This window comes from Toxorhynchites rutilus, chromosome 1 (genome assembly GCF_029784135.1).
Source record: "Toxorhynchites rutilus septentrionalis strain SRP chromosome 1, ASM2978413v1, whole genome shotgun sequence".
Classification (NCBI taxonomy): Eukaryota; Metazoa; Arthropoda; class Insecta; order Diptera; family Culicidae; genus Toxorhynchites; species Toxorhynchites rutilus.
Window position 1 is genome coordinate 165,845,290 of NC_073744.1, and position 22,717 is coordinate 165,868,006.

Genomic DNA, 22,717 nt, shown 5'->3' on the forward strand with positions numbered 1-22,717 from the left:
GAAACCACGCAAAACATCGGTCCCCAAAGGTTTCTACTGAAGAGTTAATTCCGAAATAGTGATAAACAAACGAATTGAAATGAAATAATATCGCTGTCCTACGTCATCAATGCGGTCGTGTCTTGGACATATTTCGTCTTTTTTCGTATCAAAGATGTTTTCGCAACGAAGCGTTTATCACGTTATACCGTATATTCCAAACTAGAATTTTTATCTGAATATCACCTTCAAGGATTATTAATTAAGAAACTTTCTTACTTATAATTTCAATTCTCTTTTCGTCCCTCTCACACAGGGTCAGCAGCCACAGGCGGAGGACGAGAACACCCCGCAGAAGCGCGTGGACAAGATCTTCGACCAGATGGACAAGAACCACGACGACCGGCTGACGCTGGAGGAGTTCCGCGAGGGCAGCAAGGCCGACCCCCGCATCGTCCAGGCGCTCAGTTTGGGGGGCGATTAACCGGAAGACGAACCGCGGGATCCCCCGCAGCGCTCGTACCAATACGACGAGCAGCACAACATCGAGCTCAGACGAACGACGCCAGGCAACGCCTACTAGACGGACGGAGACAGAGAAGATGGGCATCGTGTGACATCGTGTGAACAGAAGTGCAACTAACGGACGAATGGCCTGCTGCGAACACTTTCTCCTTCGGTGGCTTTCGTTTATCACATAACAGACCCCCCCATACATAACCACAAACAAGCAAACAAACGAACACATCCAAACAACACGTGCTTTGTTGTCAATTTTGAGAATAGCAATAAAGTGTTAACGTTTGAAAAAAAATGTACAAAACAGGCTGAAACAATCAGAGATTGCTTGTACTCTTTTGTTTTGTCTGCTTTTGTTTTTATTTTCGGGTACTTTTCGGATCGTTCCAGGATGAGAGTGACTTCGTTAGACGAGAGCGGCGGCTTAAAAGACACACAAAAAACTTAAAAACAATCGAATAGCATTTAGCAACAATCCTTCGACTTCAGGAGGGGTAAATTTTCCTCCAATAACATTAATAATTCGAGTACTTTTTTGAAAGCGATAATTGTTAGGAAATCTCAAATTTCAAACTTTCAAAGCGTCCAGCGCAATCAACAAACAACAATAAAAAAACACTCTTGTGTATTGAGTTTGCTTGGCGGAAGAGACGGACGACATTCGGCACGCGGAAAGAAGAAGGGAAAACCCCACACCATCGATCATACTTTAAAAGTGCAAACTGTCAAATTAAGTTGATAGCACAAAGGCACACCCACACACACACAAATCAGAAACTTCAAACAACCGCACACACACAGACATACCCACCCACTACTTCGGGAGCCCCTCCCCGGAAAGGCTAGTATTTACAGAGAAACAAACGAAAAATAATAGCAGAAACACTATTTACAAAGCAATGGGGCGCGGGTGAATTGGGCGATTCTTTGTCTCATCCAAAAAGTAAACAAAAAACAGCTAGGAGAAAAAACATGTTTAGATGCAAGCAAACAAACAAAAAAATAACAGTCGTGTACTAACAGTTATTAATAAGTGTGTAAATTTAAGGAGTAAAACAATGCCAAAACAAGCACTAATAAAAAAATCAGAAAGGAACCGCGTAGTTTATATGAGTAAGAAAAAAATAATAAGAGACAAAGACGAAGGATAGACAGAGAGAATAAAAAACAAGCAAAGGCAGCATAACTTGTAAAAAAAACAACTTAGCATTATTTGTTACTAAATTTTAAAAAGACTCACCGGCAGTGACAGTGAGCAGAAAAAAATATTGATATTAACGCTAATTCTATTGTTGTTATTATTGAACATTGAAAAACAAAACTCTTACCTAAGCTAGTGAAGGTAGTGTAAAACTGAAAATCAAAACAAGAAGCAAAAAAGTGCTATCAAAAAGCACCCGGTTGACGGTATGCAAAAAACACAACACTCATTCGGGTGAGGGGAAACCCTCCCCCCATCGAGCAAAAAGTTGTTACAGCAATGAAAGCAATAACGAAACGAAACGAGAAAATCATTGAGGATAGTGACTTTTTATTTGTTGTTGTGTCCAACACCAAACGTCAATCAGAGAGAACAAAGGGAGCGAAAAAAACATATAAAGATGACATTAGGTGTTTAGAGAAAAACAAACGAATGTAAACAGCAGCAATCCAACCCATCAAATTTAAACAAAACCGAACCACAACACACAGTTGTACAATATGTAATTTGGAAAATTTGGAAACAAACAAAACGTTTGTTGCTTTTGACAAACAGCAGCAAATGGAGGGGTTTAATTTTTTACACCCATAACAAAACATGAAATCGACTATGGACGAAAAAAAAACAAAGGTAACCGTCTCCGTCTGACAGCAACAGCAACAACAACAAAAAATTGACAGCGCGCTGAGAACACCGAAAAAAAAGAAACCAAAGCCAACTCGATGCAAGTCCACTTGACGATGATGATGGTGGTGGATGTTGTCAGCGTCATCTTAATGCTGTTTTGCGCAATCAACGAGACGACAGCGACGCGAAAAATTAATTATCGAAAATAAAAACTTCCGCAATCGATAGGGGAAGGTGGTCCTAATCCGATCACCCCTTGGATCTCGTGAATGGCGCTACCTACCGAATTTTAAGTAGTGTCACATGAATGCTATCACTACGCTACGCCTTTTTCCCGCTCCCCTGATTCTATCGTTTTGGCACCGTTTTGCGTTTTCAATGCTTAAAAACGGAAAAGATAGATTTTTAACCTGTACAGAGGATGAGTCGAATGTTCTTGTAGATGTCAAACCATTACACAACTACACGCGCTACCTGTAGTATCCGGCATGCCGTTAATTAAAAAAAGTCAGGGTGATCCTAAGCCGACCCTTTGTGTATGCGCGTTTGTGCGTTTAGCGTTGAGCGTTTAGCGTTGAGCGGAGAGCATTTAGCGTTAAGTGTTGAGCGTTGAGCGATGAGCGGGCGCTCAAAATCAAGCGTTGAGCGCAGAGAGGCCAACCTTCCAGATTTTTCAGAATTTCCCAGATTTTTTGACACGTGTTCCCTGATATCCTCTCAAACACTACATTTTGCCTGATTTTTCCTAATTTTCGAACTTTTTACTTTATCAGAATAAACATTATCGGTAAGAAATATACTGCGATCCCTGCTATTGTTTTCCTGATAGGAAATGAGAGCTGTCATGTCATAACAGCCTTCAGGTCTGCATTCTTTCTTTTATTTATCATCTATCTTTTCTGAAGTGATTTGCGTAATTAAAAGTACTGTGTCGACATTTATTGAAGCCCGGAGAAGGTGTGAAAGATACTCTTTCAGATTAGCACTCCCGAAGGCTGTTTAAAATCGTTATATTTTGAATAAAAATAATTACCTCTTGCTCCTTGAATTCTTTAAGTACGTAATCTTGACTCATAGCCTCAGCTATTTGTCAGGATTTCTTCCTGATTTTTATTTTCATTCTTCCTGATTTTTGACAATTGTAGCTGGCAACCCTGGTTGAGCGTTTAGTATTAAGTGTTTATCGTTAAGCGTTGATGCGTTGAACGATGAACGTTCACTGTGAGCGGTAAGCGTTTAACATTGAGCGTTGAGCGTTAAGCGTTAAGGTGGAAACAGAATGCCGCGTTGTGCGTTGCTTCTCATCAGCTGTCATTGCTTGCGTTTTGTACTAAAACATTCGCCCGACGCAGTCTATTGATTTGCAGTCACAATCTAGCATTCGCGTCACCACTTGTCATGTAAACAAAAACAAAATAAAAGTCGTATGAAAATCTTGTTGTGTCCACGGATCACTTGAATGTTTTTAAAAACAACACATTGACATATCCGACATATTGAGCTTCGTTTACTAGTTTAGTGGAGCGTGAAAGAATAGCTGATTTGCAGTCGGAATGAACATGTTTTCAAAATCAAATTATGAATGAAATTAGCTTTTCGATATCAAACTGGTATTCTATTTAAATGAAAAACATTTTTGTTTGCAGGTGCTGAAAAAGTCTCATACGAAAATTCTTTATGAAGACAACTCCATATTATGATGAAAAAAATCAGCAACAATGTTGGAATTGTTTAGCCATATGGTTGAATGAAAGTCAGAAACACGTGTTTCATGTAATCAAATAACATGATGTGAAAATTTTCATTCAAATTTTAGAATTTAAAAACCGGCTTTGTGTCTTCTAATCTGATAGAGATTACACTAACGAGTTCGGGACCCAAATTATGGCCCTAATTTGCGACAATTGTGCTATGACACTTCATTTTAAATATGTGTGTTTCCATTTAGTCGAACACAATAATGCGTTGCGTCATTAGCATCGTTGTACTAAACGCTAATATTTGTTCTAAAGTGCTTGCGCCGAATTCGCGATGACAGTGGCATGGTGTCGACGTCTGGTGGTAACTTCAAATTAGGGCCATAATTTGGGTCCCAAACTCATTAGCATAATCTCTATCAGATTAGAAGACACGAAGCCGAATATTTAATTTCTAAAATTTGAATTCATATCATGTTATTTGATTACTTGAAACACGTGTTTCTGACTTTCATTCAACCGTATGGCTAAACAATTTCAACATTGTTGTTGATTTTTTTCATCATGACATAGAGTTGTCTCCATAAACAATTTTCGTATGAGATTTTGACAAACAAAAATGAGATCTGCAAACAAAAATGTTTTTCATTTAAATAGAATACCAGTTTGATATGGGAAAGCTAATTTTCATTCCTAATTTTAATTTTTAAAGCGTGTTCATTCCGACTGAAAATCAGCTATTCTTTCACGCTCCCCTAAACTAGTAAACGAGGCTCAATGCCGCCAGCGCGGATATGTCAATGTGTTGTTTTTAAAAACATTCAACTGATTCGTGGACACAACAAGAACAATATTTTCATACGAATTTTATTTTATTTTTGTTTACATGAAAAATGGTGACGCGAATGCTAGATTGTGACTGCAAATCAATAGACTGCGTCGGGCGAATGTTTTAGTACAAAACGCAAGCAATGACAGCTGTTGAGAAGCAATGCACAACGCGGCATTCTGTTTCCACCTTTAAGCGTTAGACGGTGAGCGGTGAGCGTTTAGCATTGAGCGTTTAACGATGAGCGTTCAGCATTGCGTTGAGTGGTGAGCGTTAAGCATTGAACGTTGAACGTTGAGCGTTAAGCGTTGAGTGTATTGTTTTCGTTTTACGCCAAGCGCCGAACAGGGTGTTTATGTTTATTTCTTGAAGGTCGTATAATGCGAAATGTTGGGACAGCTGGTGCATCGTAACTAGCGTTCAGTCAGGTGTTATATAATTTGTTAGTTTAGAAGTCGTCGGCGGAATTTCCATAATGCTTACTACGCGGAAATGCCATGAAGGTTGTTATTAAAACACGGGCGGAAGCATTTAGCTTACCTGTGTTATGATGAGAGTTGCTTACGAAAAAAGCGGAAAAGTGTTAGGTACGGATGTTAATGTGGTATGCGGAAAAGGGATTATTTGGGATATAAGTTAGAATGCGAAATTGAGATTGGAGCCGCGGTGGGCTTGGCGAGGAATGGAATTTAGGTTAGCCTGTATGCCACAGGTGATCGTTTAGTATTGAGCGTTGAGCGGGAGGAAGCGATCTGGTGTAGTGGATAACGTCTATACCTCTCACGCTAAAGGTATCGAGTTCAATTCACACTCCCAACATTCTTCTAACGGAAATGGGGTGTATGTCATTTCCGGTCAATTTGTAGTAGATACGCTGCAAAAAAAAATCGAAGGTCGGTTTAGAACTATGGGGAGGGTCGGTTTAGGATAGGATTGGGTGATCTTGGATCGAATTTTAGAAGATCGATTTTTTCTCACCACGATTTTCGATTTTTTGGATCGATTCTTTGTACCCGAAAAAATCGTGAAGATCGATCTTTTTCTTTCGATTTTTTCGATCTTAGTTTTTTTTTCTTCAGTGTACATTGATTTTAATCTCACCACCTGACAAATTTTATAAACATAATGTTAACATTTGCATCGCTTTCGAGGATGTCAAATTTGTGAATGGAGCAGATATGTATGTTTAGTCTAGGATTGGGCGATCTTGGATCGATATTTAGAAGATCGATTTTTTTTTTCAATTTTTCGATCTAAGACAAACTTTTTGTAAATTTTTGTTTTTCAGTATATAATTTAATATTACCAAACACCGTTTCTTTATTTCGCTTGCTAACAAAGTCACTTTGCTCATTCTTCGATTGAACTCCGTACAAATTCTAATAGGATCAGAGCTAGCGACAGCTACGAGAGGTGCAATCTACTGCAACCAGTGACTCAAACGATCACTGCACTGGTAGGAGAAGCACTTTTTCTCTCAGGAAAGATAATCACAGTGTTAAAAAATCCAAGGAAAGCAAGGTGGAGGTTATCATAAAATTGATACCACTTGTTGAGTTTTAAATAATACTTTTTCAATTATTTATTTAATTAAATGATTCCATGATGGTACAAAATGAATGCCCTGAAAAACATTATGTTTCTGAGGTGTATTTTTTGTGGCCTTTATGTTGAGAAGCAAAACAAACAAAAAAAACTTTTGATTTTTAAAAAGAATTATGAAATTTTTATTCTATGTTTCGAAAAAAGACCATACTCATATAGAATTAGTAGATCCATTAGAAAAAAAATCGTCAGGTTTTTTAAAGATGAGTGAATCGATCTTTTTATAAAGATCGCTCTTTCCTAGTTTGGGACCACCATTTTTGAAGGTGTCGAAAAAGGGCCTTCCCATTTGGCCTCGGTTTTCCCCTTTTTTAGCACTCATGAACCACACCGACCTGTAAAAAACATAGCTTAAGAGGTATAGTATTCATTCCAATTCCGAAGTCGCAAAAGAACGAGAATTTTATGTGATGAATGCCCATTACAATTTAGGGAGTCGTGTCAGGGCCACCTTCTCCTACTCGATGCTGCTGCTGCAGCAGCAGTAGAAGCATCTCAAGAGCATCCGACTGGCAGCAAAATTGATTGAAAAATATTTATTGTTCGCGTTAAAGTGCTCGGATTCGTTGTCGTCTGTCGATTAAGCTTCCCGGCTTCTCCGCCGCTCGGAGAAGACGCCTGGGTTTGGAATCGATAGATGAAGGAAATTCCACACGCGAAAAGCGAACAGAGCGACGGTGGGACAGGGGTGGACATAAAATTCGTGATTTAATAGAAAATTTTCTTGGGGGAATAGGGGAAGGAAAACGGGGGACGCCAGTCTGATTTGAACATTTGCTCTCTTCCGGATACCACTTGTCACACGAACACGCGGTCGAACAACAACAAGTCATTCGGATGCGCTCAAAGGCGAGCCGTCACAAGTGGCGCCATCTTCAAGTAAACACACAGAGTTTCGCCCTTATTATCGGGTTTCGCATGGGCGATGCGAATCATGTTTAATGCAATTGTTGTGTACTTGAGTGGGGGTGGATAATAAGTACAGGGGAACGAAAAACGATCGTATAATTTGTGACCCTTTGAAAAATATAATTATGGCCACCGACGGAAAACCGTGCGACCGGCGGAGTAAGCGCGCCGTCGTCTCGCTCGTAGAATTAGCATTTCTAATTAATGGGGTAGGTTGAAGAGGGTGGAAAAAAGAAATAAAAAAAAACTAGGAACGTGCGAACGAAAACGACCAGGGTAAACGTCGTACGTCGTTAAACAGCAGCGAGAATGGGTTTTTATGGTTATTTTATGAGCTATTATACACCCGGATGCTCTCCCGCTCTCCGGACACAAGCTGTAAATGGATACTGGCTATTTTTGTGTCGAGTAGAATATCCATTTCATGGGTCTTCATCGAACCCATTTAAAACATTGAATCACCATCGGAGGCTGGAAGTTCCCGATTCAGGGATGGACTCTCGAAAAAAAGGACTTCAATTATTGGTGATTACGATTTTTGTCCGATTGCCAATCAAGTTGAACCGAAATACAGCGTGAGACTTCACAGTTGCACTTCTTGATTGACCAGAACCGACGGAATGGCACAAACCAAACACTCAATTAGCCGTGGGTATTTCAATCTATCCAAATTATACATTTTTATTCAGATATTCATCGTCTTTCTGACTGGCCTTGTTATTTTATTTCAACATTGAATTTGTATTAGAATATCATCAGCTGCTTCGAAATAAATGAATGGTTTATCCGCATACCTTTTGTGAGTTTTTGCAGTGTTGCTAACAGGATTTCATCCCATGAATTGCTTTAACGATCATCGGGTGAGAAGATGACTCGTGGTTCCCTCATTCTCGTCGACCTTCGTGGAGCTGCTGGAGTTGATGCTGTTTTGCCGGTGTCATGGATAGCTCTCGGGATGATGAACCGATCTCGTTCATTATTAGACGGTTCCTGGACTGGTGGTGATTGTTTCTGTCTGTCGAGTTCAGCAGGCACGTGGATTGGTAATGATTCGGATGATAATCATGACCTGTAGGGGTCAGGCTTGTCCCCAATACAAGGGCCACTTGCCAACTAATCAGGTACAAGGTTCTGGAGCTGGTCAACATGCCGTTTACACGAATAAATTTTACTTTTCTGTAGTTGATTCATTTTTGTAGTGGGATCTCCAAAACGCGTATTCCAAAACGTGGTCCCGAAAATTTGGAGGATCGTTCATGTTTTAGTACATTCATGACAACTTTTCGCAACCCGCTCAATGTCTGCATCTATTCCGGCCCAATATACAAATGATCGCGTCAGCCCCTTCGTCTTCAATATTCCCAGGTGTCCCAAGTTTTCCCGATCTTCTTGGCGACGATGTGAGTAGTCGATGCCGATGATTCAGACGATTCAACAAGTCTGTAAAGTCCGGAAGTAATCTTCTCAGCGATTTCCTTTGCGTACGACGTCCCGCGAAGCGAATGGAATTTTCCATGCTTTTGAGAAGACTGGAGATGCTCCTGGTTTGAGGTGCAATGTAACTGGAGGTCCAACAAGCTTACCAGCGGTTTCTACCCAACTGGTAACTGGTCAATGCAGTGGATCTTAGGCCGCGTGTAACTAGAAAACTGTCTTTCAGACTTTTGTAGTCGAAAACTACCTTTAATATTGCAAAGAGTGCGCAGGTTGATAATACTACAAGAGGTTCCAGTGTCCAACTCCATCTACGGTCAATCTGGAAATCCAGCATCTTGATACCTAGTGATCCAGCTGACGAAACAATATTGACTTTCTGCAAAGCCTCCGTGTAATCGGACCCCTCCTCTGATAGAAGACACAGCTCTTCTTTCACTTGGTCTTCTTGCTTCGGGTCTTCAAACCCTTCTGGATCAGTGAAACCTCCAGTTTTTCTTCCAGGATGTTGATACTCCTGGAACAACCACAAAAAAAACCCAGACTATGTTTCACCGTGCCTTGGAAATGGCGCTCCTGAAGCTACTCACCAGATTTGCGTCAAATACGAACCCCCCGCTTCCGGTTAAACAGCTCGAATGTTCAATCGAGCGACGCAGTAACACCCGTGATGTTGGCGAGGAACACGGGCAGAATTATGCAGAAAAAAGCCTCAGGCCAACCGTCCATTTTTGTTCCGCGGGCTTTGGCGAAAAGAAAGATCGCTCGGTGGCTGTCGTGGTAACAGAAAGGTAGTACTCCACTTTCTGTGCACGTTGAGTGTACAGGAATGAATGGTTTAAGTCCAGTTGTGGTGCAACTTGTTTGTCTCTACACTCTGGTCAACTTCTATAAGACAACCCTGATTCAATTTCGTTGCAACACAAACAGTTAGAATTTCAACAATATACATTCATACATTGTTGAATGCTTGAAATAAAGTATATTTCACGTCAATTTCGTTCAAAACAAATGTTTGTTTATTTATTGTGCCTAAATATGATAATTTCAGCTGTCCAGTTTCTATAAGATCATTTCAAAACTTATAGGGATTATCAATGAAAAATTAAAAACGGTCGGCTGAATTACATGTCAATAATTGGCAACCTTGCCAATTCGGCTAATAAACTGGAAAATTTGTATTGAAATACTGTTTACCAAATGCTGCTGATCGAATTTCTCGATATTTTCCATGTTTCCGAAATTACGACTTTGAGCTCTTCAGTCGTGGTATACCGTGTTCCCTCAGTGTAGATTCTGCGTACAAGGATCCCCCTAAGATTTTCAACAGGATTCAAGTCTGGAGAGCGAGCCGGCCAGTCCAAAAAATTAGGTTTTTGGTCCTTAATACATTGCTTAGTTTCCTTGCTGGTATGAATAGAAGCATTGTTTTGCTGGAATGTGAATTTTCTGTGACGATATCCACGCAAAAACGGTAGGAGAGAGGATTTCAGAACATGTATGTAGCCCTTGAATGATGTGAAAGCTATTTTGAGCTTCCCGGTTGCGCCGAATCCCGCCCAAACCATGCACGAACCTCCACCAAAATTCCTAGTTGAAAAATACTGTTCCTTCTTCCGCAAATCACACCAGTACCCGTTGAAACCATCAGGACCATCCAAATTGAACTTTTTTTTCGTCAGTAAAGATAACCTATACATTGAAGAACTCTTTGTTATGGTATATAGCAAAATGTATTCTTTTGGAAACATTTTTTGTCACAACATACCATGTCCCACTGTCGATTCCAGTGAGCTTTGGCAAACTCAGACGTCTTCCGAGGTGAGATGGTGCAAGATGAGGAGTTTTAACCTTTTGAGCTGGTGAGGATTTTTTACCAAAATTTGATGAATTGTCACCCGAGCAGTTAAGTAGTTGAAATATTCTTTTATTTGCACATGCGATTGTGAGGTATTCGAACCCGCTCATCCCGGTAAGAGAGCTTCGATTTACATGGAGCTCTCTTCTTCTTACCGTATCCTTGAGGATTCGCCAAATAATTGAGCACTACTTGATTGGATGGTTCAATCCGACGAGAAATTTCTCTGATACCAACATTTTCTTGGTGAAATGCATCGATTTGTCTCTCTTCTCTCTCCGTGAGCACTGTTCCCTTCGACATTTTCCAGATTTAATTGATCAAAACAACTGAAACAACTGAGAATGTAACTTGTCTTATAGAAACTTGACAGTTGAAAATACGAAAACATTCGTTTGCGCTCAGCGCTTGCACACACACATATAAAAATCATGCAGTGTATGGTTGTCACCAATACCTACACACTAGAATATAAATTGAAGCTTTGTTTGTTCACAATGACACAAACCAGCAAGATCATCACCTGGTCTTATAGAAGTTGGAGAGAGTGTATGTTGGTGCCAGTTCATAAATCACGATCTGGACGCGAATATCCGTGAATTTCAGCCCGTAGGTCAGAAGAATGTTAACAATCATGTTTCCTCAATGATGCGTCTAGTCGGTTACATTGCAAGAACGGTTGTTTACTTGAAAGATACGCCTTGGTGTACTTTGTTCCAAGTTTTACAGTGTTCCAAGTTCAATATCATTCAACGACTGAAGAGTTCAACCAACAGTTGAAAATTGACGATTATCAGCATAAATCTATCGAACCATCATTCCCCAGAGGTTCTTCATAGGGGTTAGGCCCGGAGAACATGCCACACATTTCCATAACCTCAATTTTCTAGATCTTAGCCACGTTATCGTTTCAGTACTGGTATGATTTCGGGCATTGTGTTGTGTTGGAAAATAAGCTCTGCTGTTCGTCTTCTGTGAATCATTGAAACAAACCGGCTTCAAGAATTGTAGTCAGAACTATTCATTTTGTGTGAAACAAATTAGAGCTCTTGTTTTCCGGAGTCACAAAATACTCCATGACAGATCCTCCACCGAAATTTTTCTTAGAAAAAAAAATCGTGGTTCCTTGCGCAAATCTCGCCAATAGTCGTTGTATCCATCCGGTCCGTCTAATTTTAGTAGAATTCTTATTAAGTTATGTTAAGTTATGTTAACTTTAAATTTAGAAAGTAACCAAGAAGAAGCACAATGTTAAAGAGCTTTGTCATACCTTTTTTCCAATCTTGAAACCTGTTCCGGCATGTGAATTTTAGCCTTGCTTCCTTGTTTGTTACTACCTCAAGTAAACGTAGTTTGTTAATCACAAACATCGTTGTAATCGATGTTTTTTTAACAATCCGCGTGGACGGCATTGCGCTTCGTTTACTAGTTTAGGGGGGCGTAAAAAAATAATCGATTTTCAAACGGAATGAACACGTTTTTAAAATTCAAATTATGAATGAAAATCAACTTTTCCGTACCAACTTAGTATTCTATTTAAATCGAAAAGACCTTTTTGCAGGTAGTGAAAAAATCTTGAACGAAAATTGTTTTTGACGACATTTTTTTTGTGATAATGAAAAGTTTCAGTAAAAATTTTGGAAATGTATAGACAAATGGTTAAATAAAAGTCAGAAATAAGTGTTTCAAGTAATTAAATAACACGATGAAAAAAATTTCATTCAAATTTTAACATTTTAAAACTGTCTTCGTGTCTTCTAATCTGACAGAGATTACACTAATGAGTTTGGGCCCCAATTATGGCTCCTAATTGAAAGTCGCCACCAGACATCGACACGATACCACTGTCATCGCGAATATAATGCTCATCTCTCTCTCTCTCTCTCTCTCTCTCTCTCTCTCTCTCTCTCTCTCTTTCTCTGACAGTTTCTTTTTTGTCCCAGACTCTTTTTTTTGGTCCATTTCTCTTGCAATTTTCCTGATCCCCCATTTCGTCTTCCGGAAGGTCAAAATTTGTCCTTCTTCTTGCTCACCTAGCTTGTTCCGCTTACTGGAATATGTGAACCAAGTGCTCGTATCTTTTTGAAAGGGAATATCTACTTACTTTATCTCAAACTCACCGCGCGTGTCCACAGAAGCTTTCCATTTGGATCATTTGTTTGTATTTGTGTCACAGTTAATCGATCCGCGATGACAGATGTACAGTGTCGACGTCTGGAGGCGACTTCCGATTAGGGGCTTATAATTTGGGTCCCAAACTCGTTAGTGTAATCTCTATCACATTAGAAGACACGAATCCAGTTTTCAAGTGTTTAAATTTTGTTTGTTTAATTACTTGAAATTACTTGAAACACGCATCTTCAGTTGCCTTTAAAAACAATTTTCGTATGACATTTTTTCACGACCTGCAAAAAAAAAAGTTTTTTATTTGAATAGAATACTAATTCGATACGGAAAAGTTAAAATTAGATTCTTGGTACTTCGTTAGAACCTAGCTGCACAACATCCGAACGTTTGTTTTGTCTACTAGATTCTGCTTCAGCGTCCGATTTGGAGAACGATAAGCTCCATGCGGAAAGGGTTTATTAATTTTATTCTACGAGATAGTCATTCTGTTAATTATGTAAACAGTACTATAAAATTGTTTAACTAATCTCAGCCCAACAAACGATGTCAACGGGGATCGATCCAGGGCCGGCCGGGATGCAGGGCTGTTTTACACGACCACGCTATCCACATAGCTACTGCTGCTGTTGCGTAAATGCGTGATAATATTACACCTCATTATAAAATGAAGTTGGAAAGTGTTTTCTAAAAATAAAAAGGAGACCATAAACGTGAATCTATTTATTTTTCGGTATGGGCCGTTTATGTGGCAAAGTATGCGAAAAGTTTTAATGCGCGTGTTTTTTTTTTAATTTCTGCTAATGTTTCTATCCAATGTGTCCCATCGAGTCCAGTCAGATATAGCATTCGAAATCGATATTAGACTATCTTTTTGATTGAACTTTGCAGTTAATAGGCAATATGATTTTCCGACGTGAAGCCAATTAAAACTGAACAAATTACCCCTACAATCCAAATTCAATTACTGATAATTATACCGGGATGCCTCTCTCAATAAATCCAAGAGCCGTATTTTGACTCCACGAGCAGCATGTTGCTCCAATTTACGTACACCTTTGCCCCATTTCCGCGATAACCTTCGCAATTAGATGAAAAATCACGTTCCGCAAAGATCCACCCACGCGCGCTTGGCGAAACGTTCCACGGCTTCAGTCGGGCGGCTTTTTGTTCTCCCACCTGACGTCGAAACCAACAACAACCACCACCATCAATCACTATCAGTTTGCGTGGAAACCATTATCATTATACCTGGCATACCTGGCAGCGCTTGGCTTGGTTTCGGAGGAATGGCGAAAACGCCCGCCACGCGTAGCTCAAAAAAAAACAGGGGCACAGGGAAAGTTGCTTTCAGCGTTGGATAAGTATTTTGAAACGCAACATCCCCGACTAATTCCAGCTTAGCAAAGATAAGCAACAACATCAACAACAAATCCAATCAGAATTGTTCCAAAATTTCTATGTGTGTATATGGAAGAAAATCCAAAAAAATAATTAAAAAAAACTCTCATCAGCTAAATTTTCAACTATTAACAATTACAAAACGAAACGAACGTAACAAGCGGAAGCACATATTGATTAGCTAACGTGATATGATGAAGCGAGAAAACACACAGAAGAAAAATTTAACGCGAGCAAACAAAAAAGGGGAAAGGCAAATAATGTTAATTGGTTCAATAAACGATCTAAGGAATGAAAAAAAACAAGTAATAAAAGCAGATAACTATCTCATTCATGCCGCTGAATAACAGACACTTTTACTTGACCGCTTTTTACTATCGTCATTACTAGCACTATTATGATTACTAATTATTATTATTGCTATCGCTACGACTTTCACTCGTGTGATGATGATTAGCGCAAATATACAACAACAACACAAAAAAACCATTGAGCAACTGCTTTTTTGAGGCCTAACAAGAAAGAGGGAAAACGAAACCAAAAATATAAGAAAATTTTAAAAACATACCCGTGCTTCTAGAGATTTTATTTTCGCATTCACCGCCCATCGTTATGGTTTTATATGGTTTGCACTTCTGCTTAAAATTCTGCTGCTTTCAAATGTAAACAGACTGATGACAACTCCCGGTTCCGTGCACTCACCCCCCCCACCCGTGACAGCGATGACAGATGATATGGATTGCTTTGATGAGTCTCAACGAACGCACCACGAAACACAGGCGACCACGCGACTCCACCGAATTTGATATTTGTGGAGCGCCAACATAAATAACCGCACGCACCAACCATCAATCAATCCGTCTTAGAACCCACTCTGTTCCGCTCCATGTTTCTTCGGCGATTCTCATTTAAATGAGGTAAAAACGAATACAAATCAGTGCCCTTTTTTGCGAAAATCGAGAGCGTCGTCTCATCATCATCATCATCATCCTCGTTTTTATTCAAAGTGCGGAAGGTGCTTTCACTAGTATGTTTTTGCTTCCTCCTCCGATCCACTCTAAACCCCATCAATTATCTGGAACGCTTTCCTCATTCAGCTTCATCTTCGGTGTGACTGCGTCGGTAATATTGTAATACATAGGGGAGGGCGGTCCCAAGAAGAGCCCCTGAATTGTAAAAATTATTAGGTAACTAAAACATTGTTTCTTTTGACGTAGGACTACATCTTTCATTTCTATACCGGGGTGTAAAATCAAAGTTTCGAAAACGAAAGCGTTACGCCGGAGACCGAGATTTTGAGCGTTAATAGCTCCTAAACAACTGAACGAAATGGTATGATAAACACTTCATTCGAAAGATAAAATGTCTACGCGTTCTATACTTGTTTCTTTCTGATTTCTGATCCAAAAACTTGTTTCAATAGTCTTAAAATTGCTTTCAAAACAGGCTATTGAAATCACCAATCGGTATATAAGCGAGCGCCGCTCGGAAATCCACTCAGTTCAAATTGAACAGCGATTGGAGCATGTTGTCGCTGTTGTGGTGAAGCTCTTCGTTTATCATGAAAGCGCGGATGAACGGTGTCACCAAGAGCCTGTTTGTGCACCTTAGGCCAGAGGGGAATCCATCAGGAGGAGAGTGATGCCACAAACGGTTCCCCGGGAAGATCTCGAAGCAGCCGCTACACACACACACACACACATACACGCGCGGAATTCTTTCCGTTTGGATGCCATTCAGTATCGAGAAAGATCCGGAAAATAATCTGCCAGTTCCTCTGAGAATTTAAAAATACATTCATGTGAAAGAGTTTATTTGAATGTTTTCTATCCATGTAACACTGTGACCAAATATGTTTCAATCAAGTGCTATTAACAGATGGTTATCGAGTTAGCATTAACCACTGGTGGGCTTCCAGTATCGAGGAAAATGTGGAAATATCTAATGGTTGCTGGAAAATGATCTGCCAGTTCCCCTTGGAATTGAAAATTACATTCAAGCGAAAGAGTTTATTTTAATGTTTTCTATCCATAAAATATCCATATAATACATTTGGGTTTGTGATTTGTCAATCAAGTACAGTTAGCAGGTTAGCTTCTGAAGATTATTCTTCAGAACAAGGTTTTTCGTATCCTATATTGGATGCATAAAACCTTGTGCCTCCAACGTAACGCTCTCGTTTTCGAAGTCCCCCAAATATTCATTTATTCATTCATTCAGAATGGATTTAGATTCAACTTCGAACAAATGATCTCTAAATCAACGATAGTCCTACGTCACCCTTGCGGTTATACCATAGATATAACCCACTTCCTGTTTTTTCAGCGATTCAAGTATTGAATTGTACAGTAATGGCGGGTTTAGATGGATTTATTCACCCGAAAACAGATGTAAACGGGTGAGAATATATTAGGCTGTCAAAAAAGTCCTGCGGTATTTCCGCGAGGTGTCGTTGTAAGCGCGTAGTTCTAGTTGTATTCATTGTATCGAGTCATACTATAGCTTGTTGGAAAGGTATTTTTGCGCGCTATAATATAGTCCTTGACAGTGTTTTGTTTGGTTAAGTCGTTCGTGAGTTATAGTGTCGCAAATATGGAGCAAAATAAAGAGCAAATCCGACATATTTTACAGTACTACTATGACAAAGGCAAAAATGCATCTCAAGCTGCCAATAAAATTTGTGCAGTTTATGGACCCGATACAGTTTCCATTTCCACCGCACAACGATGGTTTCAACGTTTTCGTTCTGGTGTAGAGGTCGTCGAAGATGCGCCACGCTCCGGAAGGCCTGTCGTCGAAAATTGCGACAATATCGCTGAATTAGCCGAGAAAGACCGGCATTGTAGCAGCCGTAGCATCGGCCAAGAGCTGGTAATAAGTCATCAAACCGTTATTAACCATTTGAAGAAGCTTGGATTCACAAAGAAGCTCGATGTATGGGTGCCACACACGTTGACGCAAAAAAAACATTTTTGACCGTATCGACGCATGTGAATCGCTGCTGAATCGCAACAAAATCGACCCGTTTCTGAAGCGGATGGTGACTGGCGATGAAAAGTGGGTCACTTACGACAACGTGAATCGCAAACGGTCGTGGTCGAAGCCCGCTGAAGCGGCTCAGACGGTGGCCAAGCCCTCATTAACGGCCAGGAAGGTTCTGCTGTGTGTTTGATGGGATTGTCAAGGAATAATCTATTATGAGCTGCTTCCCTATGGCCAAACGCTCAATTCGGACCTGTACTGCCAACAACTGGACCGCTTGAAGGTAGCACTCATGAAGAAGAGGCCATCTTTGATAAACAGAGGCCGCATTGTCTTCCATCAGGACAACGCCAGGCCACAAACTTCTTTGGTGACGCGCCAGAAGCTCCGGGAGCTCGGATAGGAGGTTCTTCTGCATCCGCCGTATAGTCCGAACCTTGCACCAAGTGACTACCACCTGTTTTTGTCCATGGCGAACGAGCTAGGTAGTCAGAAGTTAGCCACAAAAGAGGCCTGTGAAAATTGGCTCTCCGAGTTTTTTGCCAATAAGGAAGCGAGCTTCTATAACAGGGGTATTATGAAGTTGGCATCTCGTTGGGAACAAGTCATCGAACAAAACGGCGCATATTTGACTTAAAACAGATGATTGTAACTAATTTTATGAACAAGTGAAAATTCAAAAAAAATACCGCAGGACTTTTTTGACAGCCTAATATATGATACACTTCTCCGAGGTATAAATGTACAGGATGAATAGAATAAATTCATGCATATGTAAACGCTGGTGAATTTCTCATTGGTGAGAAATCACTGAAGTTGGATGCAGTTCTACTTCAGGTGAATAAATTCACCAAAAATATGAATATATTCATTATATAAGTTCGCGCTAGTGTTAATGGTTGATGCGATTTCTATAAATCTCATCATATTTCTTCACACGAATATATCACTAGTCTAAACCCACCCTAAGACTCTTTTACTTCGCTATCAGTTGGTGTAGTTCGAATGAGTTATTAAATAGAAATGCAGTGGCCAAAACAGGTGTATCTTCTTTCGTCATGTTCAAAATGGGCAAGCCAAAATAAACTCCTCACGATCCGAAACTGATACCTCGATTGCAGTTGCTCTCAGTTTGCCCCAAATATTTGGATAATTGTTGAAAATAATCGACAATAATCTACGACGATGACTTTCGGTTTTCACTAAAAATGGCTTACAATTACCGAAAATAACGCCCAGCGGCTGTGTTGGATGAACAGGCTTAAATATCCTGTTTTTATTCCATCGTCATATTTCGATGTCATTTTGGGGCGCAAGATGCCGAATTCCAGATCTCTTTGTGCGGTTTTTCAATTTGAATGTACAGGGTTTTCCAACTTTAAATTCCGAAAGTTGAAATAAAACACACTTACAATTCGAATTTCGATGAAACTTTTATTTCAAATTAAAGTTTGGTTTATCCCATTATGTGAGAAATACAACATCATTCAAATGTCTACCTAGGGCTTCCTCGCACACCTTGATCCGGAACAGGTAATTTTCGATGACTTTTGGGCACATATGGGGCGGTATCTCGGTCATAACTTCACGAATGTTGTCTTTTGAATGTTCAAGAGTTTGCGGAGAGTTGACATAGACACGGTCTTTCGCATAACCCCACAAAAAAAAGTCTAGTGGGTTCAAATCGCATGATCTGGACGGCCGATTGGCATCACCAAAACGCAAAATTATGCGTCCCTCAAATTTCGTTCGCAATATGGCCATGTTCGGTCGTGTTGTGTGGCACGTGGCGCCGTCCTGCTGAAACCACATGTCATCCGTATCCATATCTTCAATTTGTGGCAAAAAAAAATCGGTCAACATGCGGCCATAGCGCTCACCATTCACAGTTACCGTCTCGCCGTCCTCATTTTCAAAGAAATACGGCCCGATGACTGCACCAGACCATAATGCGCACCAAACAGTGACTTTTGGCGGATGCAATGGCCTCTCAACAATCACGTGTGGATTTTCTGAGCCCCATATACGGAAATTTTGGGTGTTCACATAGCCACCGAGCTCGAAATGTGCCTCATCGCTGAAGAAAATTTGATGCAAAAATGCAACATTTTGCTGCTGTTGTTCGTTCACCCAATCGACGTATGCCCGACGCATTCCATGGTCACCACGCTCTAATTTTTGTACCAGTGAGACTTTATATGGATGTAGATGCAAGTCCAAATGCAAAATTCGCCACAATGATGTGTTTGACAAGCCCAATTGCTGAGCACGCCGTGGAATCGAAACATTCGGGCATCCTCCACACTGGCAGCAACAGCAGCAATATTTTCGGCCGAACGTACATTACGATGATGCACAGGTTTCACAATATCCGCTACGGATCCAGTTTGTTCGAATTTACGCACTACATTAGCGATTGTGTGCTCTGTAGGCCGTCCATGACGACCAAAATCCGTCCGTAATGCTCGAAAAACATTTGCCGGTTTTTCATCATTTTATAGTATAATTTAACAAAACTAACACGTTGTGCGATGCTAAAACGATTCATATTGTGAAATGGCAGACATTCAACTAACGACATGACGCTTTGGTTGACAGCTATGTCAAACGGTTGTCAGCGCAGGACTGTATACTTTCGGAAGCCCGAAATGGAAAACCCTGTATAAAATTACGCAGAATTAAATTTCTTAAAAACTCATCGCAATCAAATAATCTTTTATGATTATAACATTGTAATTTATGGAAAGAACTACAAACCTTTCATAAGCTTACATAGCAAAATTTAAAACCATCATCACTTTCACCGCAGCGCCGCCTAGGTGTAGATTTGTACGTTAGATCGGCAATAAGATGCTATACCATTCTCCGCATCTTTTCGAAAATGTGCACCACATCCCATATACTGAAGTAATGAATACGTGACAGCATAATGTGGCGAAAGAAAGGATTCACATTACTCTCTGTCACCTTTCACTTCCTTCCCGGTAAACGAATAAAAAATGTAATTTCACTGGCACTCATTTTTCCTCGGTCTATTTATCCGTTCTGGTAGTACCGAAAGACCATTCAAGTACAGCTGAATGCTTCCCCACTTACCATGTCCTTATCCTGAGCATCCATTGCAAATGCACTGAGGGCACTTTTATTGGTGAAAAATACATCTTTGCGACGACGAAGTCTTATCACTTATTCACCAACAGCAATCATCTCCGCGAAAACGGGTCACCGACAGGACCGAGAAGACGACCCACCAAGTAAAACACCGGTCGGTTAAGATGGAAATTGATGGACCGTCACACCAAGCACCACCGATGACAAAACGGTGCAATTCTTGGGTTTATTATAAACGAGTCTCCTGCCCCAGCATTTTCGTGCCATCTTTTTTTTCTTGACTCCCTGTTTGATGGTTATTACCTTTTCCGACCCACGGAAGGCTCAATGTCAGCTCGTAGAGTGAAATATATTCGTACGCAAACGGGGATGGTTTCTTTCGCAGAAAATCCAAACACAAAACCCACGCAGCGCTGATTTTTTACAATATTTGAAGGCAATATTTATTTATATGACTCTTCTTCTCTGTTTTTTTAATGTTTCGTGTTTATTGTGTTTTTTTTTATTTCCAATTCATGCTTTCATCTGTTTTTTTCTCTGCTCCCGTCTCATAAATGCCGGCTGCAATCCACCCCCCTCTGCGTTACCCTACCCCTTCTTCCGCAGAATTCCACCCTTCTTTCCGGTCTCCGCCGACGGCACACAAACTCATCGCAAGGAAAGAGACAGATCAGAATTAGCGGGTTTTTTTTTTGTTCGTGAATGCTCATATATCAAAAGATTTGTTCTGCTGTTCTCAACAAAACGCTTGCGTTCCGATTTGCCTTTTGTTTCGTTTTCAATTTAAAGCGAAGAGTAAGTGAGCGCGTGAGTGTGTGTGTGTATGTGTGGGTGTATGTATAAACTGTTGCCTGAACACAGTTATTGTTTTTTTCTTGTTTCAATTTTTTCTGCTCTAGTTTCACTTACTTTACCCTTCATTACTATAAGTTACATAACTACAATTTTACATTAAAAATATGTGTGTGAGTTTCTGATTTTTGTTTATCATATTTTTTTCTTTTCGCTCGTGTTTTTTGTCTTCTTCAAGTAATTTGTTTTTGCTAGATTTTTTTTTCTTGGTTTGTTCATATTTCTCAGCAGTTTGCTTATGTGCTTTCGTACATTTTCGCATTCATTGAAATTCAAAATAAACGAACACTCAATGTTGGTTTGTTTGCTTGTTTGTTTCTTTATCATATTTTCTCATTGCATACTATGAGTGAGAGTTGTTTTTTTTTGTCTATTCGTTTTCTTAGTTTTATGTTTGTGGCTCGTGGTTACAAATTCACATGTTAGTGGTTACAAGCAGAATTAGCAGAGTAGATAAATGTTGTTTTATTTATTCATACAATATTTGCTCAAATCACCACTTCCAGCGAGTGGTTGCATGTATATGTGTTCTTGTGTACGTCTGTTCAGCAGTCAGTGTTGATTTTCGATTCGTTTCGGGTATTCCATGTTTCATTACCTGATTGGCACTGTCCGCAGGTGAAGTTTTGAGAGGTTGTAACACGTTTTTGTTGACAATAAATGGATTTTCAGCAGAAAACAGGACGTTTTCTAATGTACCACTTCGAATTCAGAGAACATTTGGCAGATCGAGTAGTTTAACTTGATGCTTTTTCGGAAAATTTCGGATGTTGAAAAACGAAGCTTGATTCGAAAAAGTACGATTCACCATTCAGCAGAACCCATCAATTCCCTGCGATTATAATAAATTACAGAATATACTTCTCCTGCAAACTTCTTCGAATTTCTTGTTGCTCTTAGCTGTGATGTTTAATAGAGAAAACTTAAAAGCTTCTTTGGAACATGTCAGATTCAAGTTTTACCAGTCGCATCCCACAGATTGCAACAAATTTAAGCCGATGAACTCAAACGAGGAAGGCCATGAATAAAATACCCTACCTTGGCTAGCAGTCTAAAGCCAGACACCCACGAACCACGTTCATACTGTGCCAAGAAATCGTGTTCATCCAACTCTGTTCTGGATTGCTTGTCCCGAACGTCTCATCACTCGCAAGTCGCCTTCGATCTGGTCGAGTCTTCATGTACGAATGCGTTTCAGAAGGGTTACTGAAAAGAAGCTTTCCAACCGCGTTGTCGGCCGACATCCTTGCAACGTGTTACTTACTTTTGTCAGATGTACAGTATGGTTATTTCCAAGTGTAGTATCCGGCCAAACACCTTGAAGATGTTCACCAATTTTTCAAATTACAACTCACTAATATACTTTATTCCACTTCTATAATTGTCGACCAAACTCACGTACAGTTCAAACTAAATTAAACTTGCTCGGTACATCCTCACCTGAAACGTGAATGGCTCTCTGGTCCCTAATTCTCCATCTTCCGTCTGTAACCCACCATAGATATCCCGCAGCACTTCTCCTTCAAAAACTACAAGTGTATTCTGGTCTTCAGCGCTCAGTGTGGTCATCTTGAGCCCATAGAGGATAA

At 40.1% G+C, this 22,717-nt stretch overlaps 1 protein-coding gene across 2 annotated transcripts in view; it reads left to right on the forward strand.

Moving 5' to 3' along the window:
• Positions 1-14,750, forward strand: part of LOC129763494 (frequenin-1) — a 357,142-nt gene extending 342,392 nt beyond the window's left edge. For both annotated transcript variants that reach the window (XM_055762617.1, XM_055762618.1), the window contains exon 8: positions 296-14,750. In XM_055762617.1, the coding sequence (XP_055618592.1) occupies positions 296-463 (168 nt within the window). In that variant the 3' untranslated portion in view covers positions 464-14,750. The remainder of the gene's footprint in view (positions 1-295) is intronic.
• The last annotated feature ends 7,967 nt before the right edge of the window (positions 14,751-22,717 follow it).